Source organism: Pantherophis guttatus, chromosome 1 (assembly GCF_059756535.1).
Source record: "Pantherophis guttatus breed Tessera chromosome 1, ASM5975653v1, whole genome shotgun sequence".
NCBI lineage: Eukaryota > Metazoa > Chordata > Lepidosauria > Squamata > Colubridae > Pantherophis > Pantherophis guttatus.
Genome location: NC_142063.1, coordinates 16,338,553 through 16,354,133, shown reverse-complemented (window position 1 = coordinate 16,354,133; position 15,581 = coordinate 16,338,553). Strand labels below are relative to the sequence as shown.

At 43.6% G+C, this 15,581-nt stretch overlaps 1 protein-coding gene across 1 annotated transcript; it reads left to right on the top strand.

Moving 5' to 3' along the window:
- Positions 1-2,260: 2,260 nt before the first annotated feature.
- On the top strand, positions 2,261-14,375 carry NR2C2AP (nuclear receptor 2C2 associated protein). The gene is made up of 6 exons (XM_034442515.3): positions 2,261-2,429; positions 7,420-7,558; positions 10,537-10,627; positions 11,757-11,862; positions 12,824-12,891; positions 13,744-14,375. Exons 2-6 carry the CDS (start codon positions 7,518-7,520, stop codon positions 13,858-13,860), a joined length of 423 nt encoding a protein of 140 aa, XP_034298406.2. The 5' UTR covers positions 2,261-2,429; positions 7,420-7,517; the 3' UTR covers positions 13,861-14,375.
- Positions 14,376-15,581: the final 1,206 nt, after the last annotated feature.

The following is a 15,581-nucleotide window of genomic DNA, read 5'->3' as shown; positions in this document are numbered from 1 at the left end:
GGGAACGCTTATCAAACCTGCAGGCTTGAAATACGCATTCAAAACAGCCCCTCCTGCCTTTGGTACAACGGGCTGCAAAACTCACAGCGTGCAATTTTGCAAATGCAATTTCTCCACGAAGGAAGCAGGAATTAAATACGCAGGTGTACGACGGGAGGATCCCTGACCTGACAATCGTGCTTGTAAAAAGCAATTTTGGAACGGGAGTTTGTACACAAACCAGATATGAGTCAGAAGTACCATTGGATGAGGCTGCTTAAAAGAGACCGAAGAATAGCTTCTGGCTAGATAAAAGTTATTCAAGTAGTATATAATGATAGTTATTATTTATTATATATACAGGTAGTCCTCGACTTAGTGACTGTTCAACGGCCCTGAAAAATAGAATAGAATAGAATAGAATAGAATAGAATAGAATAGAATAGAATAGAATAGAATAGAATAGAATAGAATAGAATAGAATATAGGATAGGATAGGATAGGATAGGATAGGATAGGATAGGATAGGATAGAAAAGAATAGAATAGAATAGAATAGAATAGAATAGAATAGAATAGAATAGAATAGAATAGAATAGAATAGAATAGAATAGAATAGAAAATAGGATAGGATAGGATAGGATAGGATTCTTTATTGGCCAAGTGTGATTGGACACACAAGGAATTTGTCTTGGTGCATACACTCTCAATGTACATAAAAGATACATTCATCAAGAATCATAAGGTACAACACTTAATGATAGTCATAGGGTACAAATAAGCAATCAGGATAATCAAAAAAGTGAGCTATGACAGCTTTCCCCACTTACGACTGTTGCAGCATCTCCATGATCACGTGATCAGAATTCAGATGCTTTTGGCAACTGACTCATATTTATGACACGTCTTGGGATCATGGGATCCCCTTTTACAACCTTCTGACAAGCAAAGTCAACGGGGAAGCCAGATTCACCGAACAACCGGGTTACTAACTTAACACCTGCAGTGATTTCACTTAACAACTGTGGCATGAAAGGTTGTAACGTGAGGCAAAGGTCACTTAACAAATGTCTCACTTAGCAACAAAACTTTGGGGTTTAATAGAATAGAATAACAGAGTTGGAAGGGATCTCCTGGACCTGGCTACTTACGGGACTGCCTACTACCACAAACAGCCTCCCACCGGCCAGTACACTCTCATAGAGAGGGGCTCCTCCAGGTGCTGTCAGCCAAACAATGTCGACTGGCGGCCCCTAGGGGGAGGGCCTTCTCTGTGGGGGCACCTACTATCTGGAACGAGCTCCCCCCGGAGATACGGAGGATCCCGGATCTGCGCACTTTCCGCCGTGCTTTGAAGACATTCCAGCAGGCCGGCCTGGCCTAATTTTCTCCCCTTCTTTTAAATTTTTAAATTGAAATTTTAATTTGTTTTAAATTATTGGGAGTTTTAATTGTCTCGGGCAAAAATTATTTAATTGGGTTTTAATCATGTTTTTTAACTTTTGTATTTATGTGTTTTATTTTGTGCCTGTTCACCGCTCTGAGTCCTTCGGGAGTAGGGCGGTATACAAATTTAATAAAATGAAAATGAAAATCTAGTCCAACCCCCTGCTTAGGCAGGAAACCCTACACCACTTCTGACAAATGGTTATCCAACATCTTCTTAAAAACTTCCAGCGTTGGAGCATTCACAACTTCTGGAGGCAAGTTGTTCCACTGATTAATTGTTCTGTCAGGAAATTTCTCCTTAGTTCTAAGTTGCTTCTCTCCCTGATTAGTTTCCACCCATTGCTTCTTGAACTACCCTGTCTAATCATGGTCATAAGTTGAGGACTACCTGGACTGTTACTGTTCCTCTGTATAATTTTTCTCATTTTGCAAAAAAAAAAAAAAAAAAAGGAATCTCTCCACCTAACATGGTTGACCTTTTCCTGAAACCTCCTGGAAATTTATTCTGCAATTTTGCAGGGTTGTTACTTCTGCCAAAGAAGAGACCAGACTGCCCTCTGTCAGAAATGGTGTAAGGTCTCCTGCTTGGTTTAAAGGGGGGAGGAGGGGGTTGGACTAGATGACCTACAAGGTCCCTTCCAACTCTGTTAATCTGTTAAAAACTCCGTTTTAAATATCCTGTCATGATTTTCTCTCCGCTGAGCTGCTACCGCCACCTAGTGGACGACGAGGCGTGACGCAAACCTACAATTTTGGATTACAATTTGATTTATTTATTTATTTATTTTGCACAGGTCTTTTCGGTCGTGTCTCTTTAAGATTTTCCAGGGCTGCAGGAAACCGGAAGTGTGAGTGGCACACGAGGCGAATTTCTCCTGCTCTTTGCTTCTGTTCCTGCTTCTATGGCTTTTTTCTACTGCCTGGATGGGAGAGAATAAGAAATAGAGAGAGAGAGAGAGAAAGGGAGTTTTCGGAGCCTGCTCCTCTTTGCAAAGTTTGCAGGTCAGTAGGAAAAGCCGGTTGCCAACGTTTTCCCTGGCCACTGCTCTTCTGCCTTTTGTGCATGCAATTGCTTAGTGGTCCAGTGTTTCTCAACCTTGGAAGCTTGAAGATGGGTGGACTTCAACTCCCAGAATCCCCCAGCCAGCAGCGCTGGCTGGGGGATTCTGGGAGTTGAAGTCCACCCATCTTCAAGCTTCCAAGGTTGAGAAACACTGGCTTAGTCAAAAGAACTGTTGTTTAAATGGGCTATCAAAGTAAAGATTTTAACTGGGTTTTAAAAAATGGGATTTTAAATTTGGGGTTTTAAATTGAGCCTATCATTTAATAATTTTAAATTTTGTCTGTCTTTGTGCTTTTAATCAGGCTGTACACCGCCCTGAGTCCTCCGGGAGAAGGGCGGTATAGAAATAAAATTAATAATAATAATAATAATAATAATAATAATAATAATAATAATAATAATAATAATAAATACCCATGCTGGAAAGAGGGGGGGAAAGATTAAATCTAGAGCAGTGTTTTTCAAGCTTAGCGACTTTAAGAGGACGGGACTTCAATTCCCAGAATTCCCCAGCCAGCCCTGCTGAATTCTGGGAGTTGAAGTCCACACTGCTTAAAGTTGCCAAGCTTGAAAAACATCGATTTAGGGATTATATTCCTGGTCAGAGCTCACACACAAAAGGGAAAAGGTCTGGGTACAGGTAGTCCTCAAATAACAACCACAATTGAGCCCAAAATTTATGTTGTTAAGTGAGAAAACTGTTAAGTGAGTTTTGCCCCATTTTACGACTTCCTGCTACAACTTCATTTGTTAAGTGAACCACTGCAGTCGTTAAATTAGTAACACGGTTGTTAAGTGAATCTGGCTTCCCTCTTGACTTTGCTTGTCAAAAGCAAAAGTCACTGTTTTCAGTGATGTTCTAACTTTGAGCCATCACTAAATGAACTGCTGTAAGTCGAGGACCACCTGCATTGCATTGTAAGCAGCTGGCATTCCTCTGAATACAGGAAGTCCTCGACTTACAGCAGTTCATTTAGTGACCGTTGGAAGTTACAACAGCACTGAAAAAAATTACTTATAACCGTTGCTGCATTCCCATGGTCTCGTGATTTACATTTGGATGCTTGACAACTGACTCACACTTATGACGGTCGCAGTGTCCCAGGGTCATGTGATCCCCTTTTGCGAACTTCTGACAAGCAAAGTCAAGAGGGAAGCCATATTCACTTAACAACCGTATTACTAATTTAACGACTGCAGTGGTTCCCTTAACAAATGTGAGAAAAGCCATAAAACGGGGCAAAACTTACTTAACAAATTTCTCACCTAACAATGTATATTTTGAGTTCAGTTTTGGTCGTAAGTTCAGGACTACCTGTAATAGGACGATTTTTATCTTCATACATAGCTTAGAAACTATTTAAGTAAATTAAAGCAGGCCTCCTGGGAAACAGAGCTTGGCAGGGGGGCGGGGGGAAAAGATTTCCTGAGAGTAAAATTTGGTAAAGATTGTGACAGAACAGGACAGAATCTATTGATAGTAATGTTAAGACCTAATGTTTATAGCTGTTTAGCCATTAAAGTGTTAATGTTTTAATTAAAATGTTAATTCAGTTTAAAGCCTAATTAAAAGCTAATGTTTTTAACTGTGGCTTAATTGTAAGACTAAATATAATTGGAGGATGGCTTCATAAATCACACAGAGATTTAAAATAAGCCTTTCTCTGCCTAGACATTCTAGGCCAGTGTTTCTCAACCTTGGTAGCTTGAAGATGGGTGGACTTCAACTCCCAGAGTCCCCCAGCCAGCAACGTTGGCTGGGGGATTCTGGGAGTTGAAGTCCACCCATCTTCCAGCTTCCAAGGCTGAGAAACACTGTTCTAGGCAGATGTGTGGACTTCAATTCCCAGAATTCTTAGCACAGACTTGTTTGTGCTAGTTGGAGAATTCTGGGAACTGAAGTTCAGATAAATGGGGGACAGAAATTATAGTAAAATGAACAGCCTGAATTACTAATTACTACTAATCCACAATGTGGTTAGTTTGATGTTGGCGTTAAGAGTGTTGTATAAGAGCAGCTACTGCAGCTGTGTAAACCATGGTTTAGAGCTTACCAGGATTCTTGTGATTTAATTCAATAGACTATAACCACATGTGAGACGCTGTGGTATATCTCTGGAACTTGACTCTTTTTTTTAATTACTTTAATTAAAATACTCTTTGGATTACTTTAACAACATTCTAGGACACGTTGTGTTGCAAAATAACCTTTAAGTAGGTTGACTTTAAAAAAATTAGAACGGAGAGAAAGTGGGGAAGCCAGCAGTTAAAATAAAAACCGTATAATTCTACAGATAAAATCCAATTGTTTTTATTTTTATTGTTGATAGGTCTGTTTGTACTATATTTTGAATAGTTCCTCCTTCAGTGAGCCCAGCATGGATCCTTCTTTCTATTGCTCTCTAATGGCTTCAATTAATTTTATTCATGTATTTATTTACTTATGTCTTGCGTTTATTATTTTTACAAAAACTCAAGGCAGCCTATGTACCTAATATTCTTTCCTCCTCCTATTTTCCCCGCAACAACAACGCTGTGAGGTGGATTGGGCGGAGAGTGACTGGTCTAAAGTCTCACCCAGTCAGCTTTCATGCCTAAAGCAAGACTACAACTCCCAATCTCCCAGTTTCTATCCTCGTGCCTTAATCACTAGATCACACAGGTCTACAACGACAGTCAATACTTTTATCTACAAAACGACAATTATTCAAATCAAATCTAAAACTAAAATCTGCTTAATTCACACAGACCTGAATAATCCTCCATTGCTTGAATACACATCCAGTTATAGGTTTAAACTCACTGAGGATTTGCTGTTAAAACTTAAAAGAAGTCAACATGTTTAAACTATTTTCATTTTCATTTCATTTCATTTTATTTAATTTGTATACCGCCCTACTCCCGAAGGACTCAGGGCGGTGAACAGGAACAGAATAAAACATGTAAAATACAAAAATTAAGAACAGAAGTAAAATCGAATTAAATCAATTTAGTCCAAGACAAATTTAAAACCCCAGGTTAAGAACAAATTAAAATTTATATTAAAATTTACATTAAAAAAAGAATGGGAAAGGTTAGGCCAGGCCAGCCTGGTGAAATAAAAAGGTTTTAAGAGCGCGGCGGAAGGTGCGTAGATGCGGGATCCTCCGTATCTCCGGGGGGAGCTCGTTCCAGATAGTAGGTCCCTGCACAGAGAAGGCTCTACCCCTGGGGGCCACCAGCCAACATTGTTTGGCCGACGGCACCCTGAGGAGTCCCTCTCTGTGAGAGCGTACCGGCCGGTGGGAGGCTGTTTGCGGCAGCAGGCGGTCCCATAAATAACTAGGCCCTAAGCCATGGAGCGCTCTAAAGGTGGTAACCAAAACCTTGAAGCGCACCTGGAAGACCACCGGGAGCCAGTGCAGCTCGTGCAGGAGAGGTGTTACATGGGAGCGCCACGTCGCTCCCATAACCACCCATGCGGCCGCACTCTGCGCCAGTTGGAGCCTCCGGGTGCTCCTCAAGGGGAACTCCATGTAGAGAGCATTGCAGTACTCCAGGCGGGAAGTGACGAGGGCATGAGTGACCGTGTTTAAAGAGTCCCTATGGTTCTAATACTTTTTTAAAAAATTATTTATTTATTTATTTTTATATGCTGCCCTTCTCCAGAGACTCAGGGCGGCTTACAATGCGTTAAGCAATAGCCTTCATACTTTTGTATATTTATACAAAGTCAGCTTATTGCCCCCACAATCTGGGTCCTCATTTTACCCACCTTAGAAAGGATGGAAGGCTGAGTCGACCTTGAGCCTGGTGAGAATTGAACTCGCAGTAATTGCAGGCAGCTGGATGTTAAATGCTGCCTTAGTAGGAGGCATTAGCCTCCTACGCCACTCAGGCTCCTTACTTACTACTTACTACTTACACCATAATAACTCACCCCTAGTCCAGTTTCTGCCTTAAAACCATTGTTCGCTTAATTGTGTTTTTCCATTTGAGTGCAATTTTATTTGTATGTTGATTTATTTTGATCCGCCTAGGTTGTCTCACTACAACTCTGGGCAGCTGACAAAGTTAAAAGTCAATAAATAAACCATAGTCAGTTCAAATGTGGAGACGGTCTTTGTAGATTCATGGTATGACAGGTAGGATATGGACTTAATTTAGAAGGCCAGAATAGATGGGAGCTATATAAGTAGTCTAGAGCAGGGGGTATCAAATTCACGTTGTCATTTTTCCCCCGTTTCTAAACCGGGCGTGGCCGTGGCCATTGTGTGACGTATCCGGCCCGCGGGCTGTGAGTTTGGCAGCCCTGGTCCAGAGCCATGTTTCTCAACTTGAAGATGAGTGGACTTCGACTCCAATGAATTCCCCTCATCGTCAAGATTGAGAAACATTGCTCTACAGCAGGGGTGTCAGACTGGATTTCTTTGAGGGCTGGATCAGCATTATAGTTCTCCGTGGGCCTGCGGAGGGAGGCATACGGGATGGATGCCCCTGCAGCACCGTTCCAGCCAAAAACGGGGCACGGGGGGGGGCGTGAGGCCCTCACACGGCCCGTTTTTGGCCTCTCTGGGCTCCAGCAGCACTCTGCTGGCCAAAAATGGGCCACACGGAGGCCCCACGAGGCCCGTTTTCAGCCTCCCCGGCCTCCAGCATCCTTCTGCCAGCCAAAAACGGGCCATGCAGAGACCTCGCGAGGCCTCTGCATGGCCCGTTTTTGGCTGACAGTGATGCTGGAGGCTGGGGAGGCCAAAAACGGGCCGTGTGGGGGCCTTGTGGGCCGGTTCTTTGGTATTTCCAGGTTGGGCCTGCAGGCAGATTTAAGCACCCCGTGGGCCTTGAGTTTGCTCTACAGTGCTGAATATCTAAATATGTGTTAGTTCTAAGAATGATCTGATAAGACTGGTTCTTAATTCATCCTGTTCTGATTCTTCTTTAATAAAATAGACTACAGTCATTGGAAGAACATACAAATGTGCACACGCACTTTTCCATTTGGCATCAAGTCACTTCTGTTGTGTTTTATCTGACCAGAAGCAGCAAACATGGCTGCGTCTTCCCTGATTTGCTCTGAAACTATAAGCAGGTAAGTGTATCTTTGGATCTTCGGTTTTTGAAAGGGACTAAAAACAACAGATGGAATCTTATCAAAGAGAGATCCAACCTCGAATGACAGGTAGTCCTTGATTTACAACCACAATTGAGCCCAAAAATCCTGTTGCTAAGCGAGACAGTTGTTAAGTGAGTTTTGCCTCATTTTACAACCTTTCGTGCTGCATTTGTTAAGTAACATGGTTGTTAAGTCAATCTGGCTTCCCCATTGACTTTTACGCCTCAGACGGGCGTAAAAGGTGATCACGTGACCCCGGGACACTGCAACTGTCATTAAATAAGAATCAGTTACCAAGCATCTGATCACGTGACTATGCTGCAGCAATCATAAGTGTGCAAAAATGGTCATAAGTCACTTTTTTTGGTGCCATTGTAACTTCAAACGGTCACTAAATAAACTGTTGTAAGTCAAGGACTATCTGTATGGAGAAATTTCCTCTCGGAACAATTAATCAGTGAAATGGCTTGCCTCCAGAAGTTGTGGATGCTCCATCGCTGGCGGTTTTCAATCAGTCAATCAATCAATTTCTTTCTTTCTTTCTTTCTTTCTTTCTTTCTTTCTTTCTTTCTTTCTTTCTTTCTTTCTTTCTTTCTTTCTTTCTTTCTTTCTTTCTTTCTTTCTTTCTTTCTTTCTTTCTTTCTTTCTTTCTTTCTTTCTTTCTTTCTTTCTATACCGCCCTTCTCCCAAAGGATTCAGGGCGGTGTACAGCCTATTAAAAACACAAAGACAAACATCAGTTAAAAAATAATTAAAATTATTACATAATTTCAGCTCAGATTTAAAACCCCAAAATTTAAAACCCAATTTAAAAATCATTATATTGATAGCCCGGCTTGGCGGAACAGCAGGGTCTTGAGGACACAGCGAAATACCCGGAGGTCAGAGATCTTACGCATTTCCGGGGGCAGTTCATTACACAGGGCAGGTTCTCCCACAGAGAAGGCCCTCCCCTTGGGTGTCGCCAGCCGACATAATTTGGCCGATGGCACCCTGAGGAGACCCTCTCTGTTGGAGCGGACTGGCCGGTGGGAGGCTATTGGTGGCAAAAGTCGGTCTCGAAGGTACCCGGGTCCTATGCCATGGAGCACTTTAAAGGTGGTAACCAACACCTTGAATCACACCCGGAAGATCACTGGGAGCCAGTGCAGCTCGCGCAGGAGGGGTGTCACGTGGGCATAATGGTTTGCGCCCATAACCACCCGCGCAGCCGCATTCTGGACCAGTTGGAGCCTACGAGTGCTCTTCAAGGGGAGCCCCATGTAGAGAGCATTACAATAGTCCAGCCGGGAGGTGACAAGGGCGTGAGTGACCGTGCGCAAGGCATCCCGGTCCAGAAAGGGCTGCAACTGGCAGAGATTGGACAATCGTTTGTCTGAAATGGTATAGGAAAGTGATGGCTAACCTTTTTCTCTTCGTGTGCCAAAAGCACACGTGTGCACATGTGACAGCGCATGTGCGTGTCAGCACCCATAATGCAATGTACACCCCCATGCATGCACACACGACCCCCCACCCCCATGCATGCACACATGACATCCCATGTGCCCCCTTGGCCTCCCCGCGCATGCGTGTGAGGGGTGGGATTCAAAAATTTTAGCAACCTGCACCACGGCTGGGGTGGGGTGGGGGCTTTTCGCCCTCCCCAGGCTCCGGAGGCTTTCCTTGAGCCTCTGGGAGGGGAAAAACGGCTTCCCCTGGGCTCCAGAGGCCCTCCGGAGGCCAGAAACGGACCTCTTTCCGCACTTCCAGAACACACGCAGTGCTTTTCCCCCCCTCCACGCTCCCCCATCCATGCATGCATGTGCGCCCCCACCCCCTGTGCATTTGCCTGCGACCCCTGCGCATGTGCCCACGTCTCCCGCATGCCCCCACTCCCTGCGCATTCCGAAAATCAGCTGGCTGGCAGAAGGCACGCACAGGCATATGCAGTGGAGCTGAGCTCTGGTGATGGCTCTCGTGCATGCCATAGGTTTGCCATCACGGGTATAGGATCTCCTACTCGAGCAGGGGGTTGGACTAGAGCAGCGGTCACCAACGGGTGGTCCGTGGACCACTGGTGGTCCGTGAGAAAATTTTGATGATCCGCAGAAAAATTATTTGCATTTTTTATATTGCACTAAATCAGGGGTCCTCAAAACTACAGCCCCTGGGCTGGATACGTGCAATGAACGTTTGTGTTGCTGCACAGAGTCTCCCCCTTTGGGGTCTTTTTGTGTGGGTCAGAGGGGGGCAGAAATTCTGACCTGGGGTCTGCTTCAGCCTCCTGGTGTGGGGCTTTGGGCGAAGGCTGGAGGGAAGCGCCACTGGTGGTGAAGAGCTGGAGGGCCTTGTTCCAGTGGGACTGCATCATGGCCTGGAACTGGCTGACCATCTCAGCCCGCTGAGCCTCCAGGCGCTGGTACCTGGCCTTCACTCCCTCAGGTCTTCCCTCTGCTTGGAAAGCCTATGCTCCTAGTCCTCAGTGAGGTGCTTCTGCTGAGTCTTCTTCTCAGTCAGATCCAATTTGAACTGATCCAGCTGTTTTGCCAGCTCTTTCTCGAGGTTGCTGCTTAGCTCCAACAACTGCTTCCTGCTGGGGCCCTAAGGAGCCTGGGAGGGCAGGTGAGGAGTGGCTGGGAGGGGCGGTGAGTAGAGGCCGGCGAGGTGCCCCTCGATGTGAGTGACATCAAGTTGGCCATGCCCACCCAGTCACATGATTACCTAGCCACGCCCACCTAGCCAGTCATTAGGCAGATCGTATTAGTGGTCCGCGAGATTTAAAATTATGAATTTAGTGGTCCCTGAGGACCAAAACGTTGGGGACCCTTGGACTAGAGGATCTCCAAGTTCCCTTCCAATTCTATTACTCTGTAATTAAAAGTGCAGCATTTCTCTGTTACCAGTTTGCTTTGCGTTGAAATCTGGACAAGAAACTCTCCTTCATTCTTCCTTTTTATTTTCTGCATTCTTAGGGTGAGCTCCGTCCTCAACCGAGAGGTGAAGCAATTTGGAAAGAAGTACATGTTTGATGGAAATGAGGAAACTAGTTGGAACTCAGACCAGGTGAAGTCTTATAAGTAACATCCTACTTTTGCCTGGAGCATTTACCCACACTTCTTGGGAACCTTACAATTCATTTGCGAGCTAGACCAAAGTTTGTTTATCCATATAGATAAAAGTGAAATACCACTTGCGCATTATCGCGAAATCTCCAGAACCGTAAAGCCTACAAACTTGAAATTTGGCATGTATGTTCCTCTTGGCTTCTAGGTGCTCGCTAAGAAAGGATTTTTTGAATTAGTTTCTTTTATTTTTCAAACAAAAAAACAACATAAAAGCATCATCCTTTCAAACAATTACAGACAGTTTTTCGGTCGATTAAAATCTTTTCGTGCTCACAAACTCTTCAAGATATCAATATATCAATATATGACACATGTTTCTTTTCCACTAAGAAAAAAACAAATTTTTACACATTTTATCTTAATTTCATTTCATATATCATATTTCATTTCCATGTTTTATTATCTATCCATTGATAAAATAAATCCCATATCAAATAATATTGTTTATTTTCCTGTTCTCTTATTTCAAATGTCAGTTTACTCATTTCAGCACAATCCAACATTTTCTTAATAATTTCTTCATCAATAGGTATCTTCTCTCCACTAAGAAAGGATTTTTTGAAATGACCATCAGATCATTAGTATTTCTTATATTATTATTAACATGCTCTGATGCTAAGGAGTTAGACTGAGGGAGAGAAGGGAAGAGGAGAGGAGAGGCTTCTGTGGGGAAAGGCTGAGGGAGAGAAGGGGAGAGGAGAGGCCAATGGTACCTACTCATTAATTTTCAAGCTGTAAGTGTTGATTTATCAAGCCCGATCACATAGTTTCCTAGCAGAGCATGGGTATCCAGCTAGTTTATTAGATTAGTGAGTGACTGGCCCAAATTGGGGAATTTATTATAAGAGTCCACACACTTTAAAGGTTACCAACACTGAATTAGGCTGGTGCAGCTGCCATTTCGTGTGTGTGTGTGTGTGAGAGAGAGAGAGAGAGATCTGTGTGAGGAAGGAAGAGAGGAAGAAAACATGGACAGGAACCTTTCCTTTTAATAATATCTGCCCTTCTGTATTTTTCTATGTTTGAATTTCTCTTAAACTGGTGATGTCCTGTTTTTACTGTATTAGGGTGCCATCCAGTGGCTGACAATGGAATTTCCTCAGACTGTCCTGGCATCTCAAATTCAGATTCAGTTCCAGGGGGGCTTTGCAAGCCGAAAATGCATTCTACAAGGTAAACACCTCACCCACAGTTAAAAATATATGTCACTGCTCAGTTTTTTTCTACCTGACAGAGGTCTCTGTGTGTGTTTTACATATTTAAATGTATTTAACACAATTTGTGTTATGTATTTTACATATTTAAGTGCATTTAAATATGGGTATTTGCCATACCATATGACCTGGGTATTTGCAGGACCGCCTTCTGCCGCCGATAGCCTCCCACCGACCAGTACGCTCCCATAGAGAGGGACTCCTCAGGGTGCCGTCAGCCAGGCAAAATTTTAAAAAAATTAAATTTTGTATTGGTATGTGTTTTAATTCTGGCTGTGCACTGCCCTGAGTCCACTAGGAGAAGGGCGGTATACAAACTGAATAAAATAAATAAATAAATAAATTTAATGTGATGGTGTTAGGCTGCAAAGCGAAGGGCCCGGATTTGAGACCTGAGCGCTGCGCAACGGGTTAGCTCTTATTACTTGCCCCAGCTCCTAGCAGTTTGAAAGCATGCAAATGCGAGTAGATAAATAGGTACCACTTCTGTGGGAAGATCACAGCGTTCCATGCATCTCGGCCTACAGTCATGCCAGTCTTTGATCACATTATGGTCACATTTCCTGACAGTTAGAACTATTAATCAGTGGAACAACTTGCCTCCAGAAGTTGTGAATGCTCCAACACTGGAAGTTTTTAAGAAGAGATTGGGCAACCATTTGTCTGAAGTGGTGTAGGATTTCCTGCCTAAGCAGGGGGTTGGACTAGAAGACCTCCAAGGCCCCTTCCAACTCTGTTATTGTTATGCTAAACAACCAGTTGTAAGTTGAGGACTATCAGTACTGTCTCTTCCTCGGTGTTTTTCTTTTCCAAATTCTTTTCATTGTGAAATGAGGGGTGCCTGATAATACCAGTGAAAAACACTTCCCAAATATTTTTACAACTGCACATCTTGTTTTTCTGCATTCAAATTTCCAAAGGTGGCCGGAAAGGAGAAAATCTCTCCACTGTTGCTGAAGTCTACCCTGAAGATAACAATTCTCTCCAGATATCCTTTACCAACTAATTCAGAACGCCAAGAACCAAAATAACAAAATGTGTGGAGCAATAGCATTTAAGATTTATATACCGCTTCACTGTGCTTTACATCCCTCTCTAAGCAGTTTACAGAGTCAGCCTATTGTCCCCAACAATTTGGCCCCTCATTTTACCGACCTCGGAAGGATGGAAGGCTGAGTCAACCTTGAGCCTGGTGGGATTCGAACTGCCAAGTTGCAAGCAGCCAGCAGTCAGCAGTCAGCAGAAGTAGCCTGCAGTACTGCACTCTGACCACTGCACCACTGAGGCTCATATGCAGGATTTTCTGGGGTGATTGCTGATTTGTTTCCTATTTTGTTCTTCTGGCATCTTTCCCTGTGTTCCCACAACCTTTTTTATCTACATGCTAGTTTCCCCATGTTGTGAATGTTCCTCCCTGCCCTACGGATAAGTTCTTCAGTAGATTAAGCCTTAGCCTTAGTATTGCTAAGCCTTAGCCTTCGTATTGCAGGCTGACTCTGCTCACTGCCAGCAGTTTGATCCTCACCGGCTCAAGATTGACTCAGACTTCCATTCTTCCGAGGTCAGTAAAATGAGGACTCAGATTGTTGGGGGCAAGATGCTGACTCCGTAAAAGAGGGCTGTAAAGCACTATGAAGCAGTATATAAGTCGTAAGTGCTATTGCTATTTCTGTGCACGTTATAAAGATGCATTGCTGTCATAAGAAATAATTTTAGGTACATCGTGTAACCCCTCCATAAAGGATCTTCATCCCCAGTTGTGTTTATTATGGGGATTGTATTTCTATTCTATTTCTATTTCTATTCACATCATCAGTTCCTTAACTCCTACTTCCTCTACAGTTTCCCATTTGAAGCAGAACCACTGGATAAACTTAAAATTACTTTTCAAAACAGCTCGGATTTCTTTGGGCGAATTATCGTCTACCATCTCGACATCCTTGGGCAGAAACTTTGATAGAGAAGGAAGCAAAAGCTGAAGGACTTGTGAATCCTGGAAGACTGGACTGCCATCTTCAGAAATGGTGTAGGGCAGAGGTTTTTAAACTTGGCAGCTGGCTGGAGAATTCTGGGAGTTGAAGTCCACAAATCTTAAAGCTGACAAGTTTGAAGACCTCTGGTGTAGGGTCTCCTGCTTGGACTAGATGACCTACAAGGTCCCTTCCAACTCTGTTAATCTGTTAAATACCCGTCTGGGACTTCTAAGATGGTGCGAACTAGATTTGACGGATTTCAGTTTGGTGCTTTGATAGCAAATGAACTTCCTTCCTTCCCGTTTTTCTGCTATGTCAGGAGCACTTTGAACAGCTGGAAAGAAAACAGTTTCTCTCTTGGATGTGCCATTAGAGCTTTTGTTAAAGAAAAACTACATTTTCCGTGCTGAAAGGAAAGGGCCTCTGGTTCTAACTTGAACATCTGTGTCAGAACCTAGGCTTCCTAATATAGTAAAAAGCACACAATTAGTCCCGAAAACTCTTCTTTTTTTTTTTTTTTAATTTTAACGGCTGTGAATTCCTTTCATTCACAGCAGGTGCTGAATCACCAAGAGTTTATAAATAGTCCAACAGAAGTCTGCCACAGACCTTCGGATAAGGCTGGTAAACATCCACCTTTATCTTCTTTGACACGCTGCCAAAGACCTAATTGGCAATTACCTTGGCAAGGCCACATGGAAACACAGAGTCAAAAACGGAGCTTCAAAGTACAAACCGACACCATCCACAAAGTTGCTTCTTGCAAAGGCCCACGTGCCTTTGCTCTTCCTTTATGTCTTATGGGAGGGATCAATCATCCCCAAGCCTTACTCCCGAGTCGTCCCTTTTGTTTAAACTGTCCTTGCCTTCTGGCAGCTCTGTGCATGCGCGCACTAGGAACAGGCTCCCCCTGTTCCCCTGCCTCTCTGATGTCCGACTCCGGAGGCTCCGGAGTCTGCACATAACTCCCAGATGGCCCTGGCCCCATCTCTGCCTCCGATGCAGAGCCCTCGATCGAGCCTTCCCCAGACTCCAGGACTGGCCCATGTTCCTCCCCAGCGTCCTCAAGCTGCTGGTGGATCACAACAATCTGGGCTAGTACTCAAATTACATCCCTGAAAAAAGTGACTTACAGCAGATCCCTGCACATGACCATTGCAGTGTTCCTACAATCACAGGATCAGAATTCAGGTGTTTGCCAAACCACATGTCCCAAAGGTGCTTCTTTCAAGAGGCAACTGGACTTTCTTGTTTTTCTTTGAAGTTGCCTCTTCAAAAAAGCACCTTTGGGACAACCATGACCTGGATGATTGAGAATCTCCATAGACATTTGGCAAATCCTGGCCTAAATCTTCTCCTCTTTTAAATGTAAATCTTAATTTGTTTTTAAATTATTGGGTATTTTAAATTGTCTCAGCCAAATTATTTAATTCATTTTTATTCTATTTAAAATTTTTGTATTTATGTGTTTTATTCTGTGGCTGTTCACCGTCCTGAGTCCTTCGGGAGTAGGGCGGTATATAAATCCAATAAAATAAATAAATAAATAAACAACTCACATCTAAAATTCTGACTCGCCCCGCCCCCATCTATTCTCTTGCCTCCCAAATCCCAGCTGATCGGGAGAAAATGGGGATTTTGCAGTAACCTTCCCCTGGATTGGGGAGGGATGGAGATTTTACAGTATCCTTCCCCTGCCACGCCC

Coding starts and splice junctions, on each gene's coding strand:
- NR2C2AP (XM_034442515.3), top strand. CDS start 7,518: ATGGCTGCGTCTTCCCTGATTTGCTCTGAAACTATAAGCAG. Junction 11,863..12,823: donor CCGAAAATGCATTCTACAAG/GTAAACACCTCA, acceptor AAATTTCCAAAG/GTGGCCGGAAAGGAGAAAAT. Junction 12,892..13,743: donor AAGATAACAATTCTCTCCAG/ATATCCTTTACC, acceptor TACTTCCTCTAC/AGTTTCCCATTTGAAGCAGA.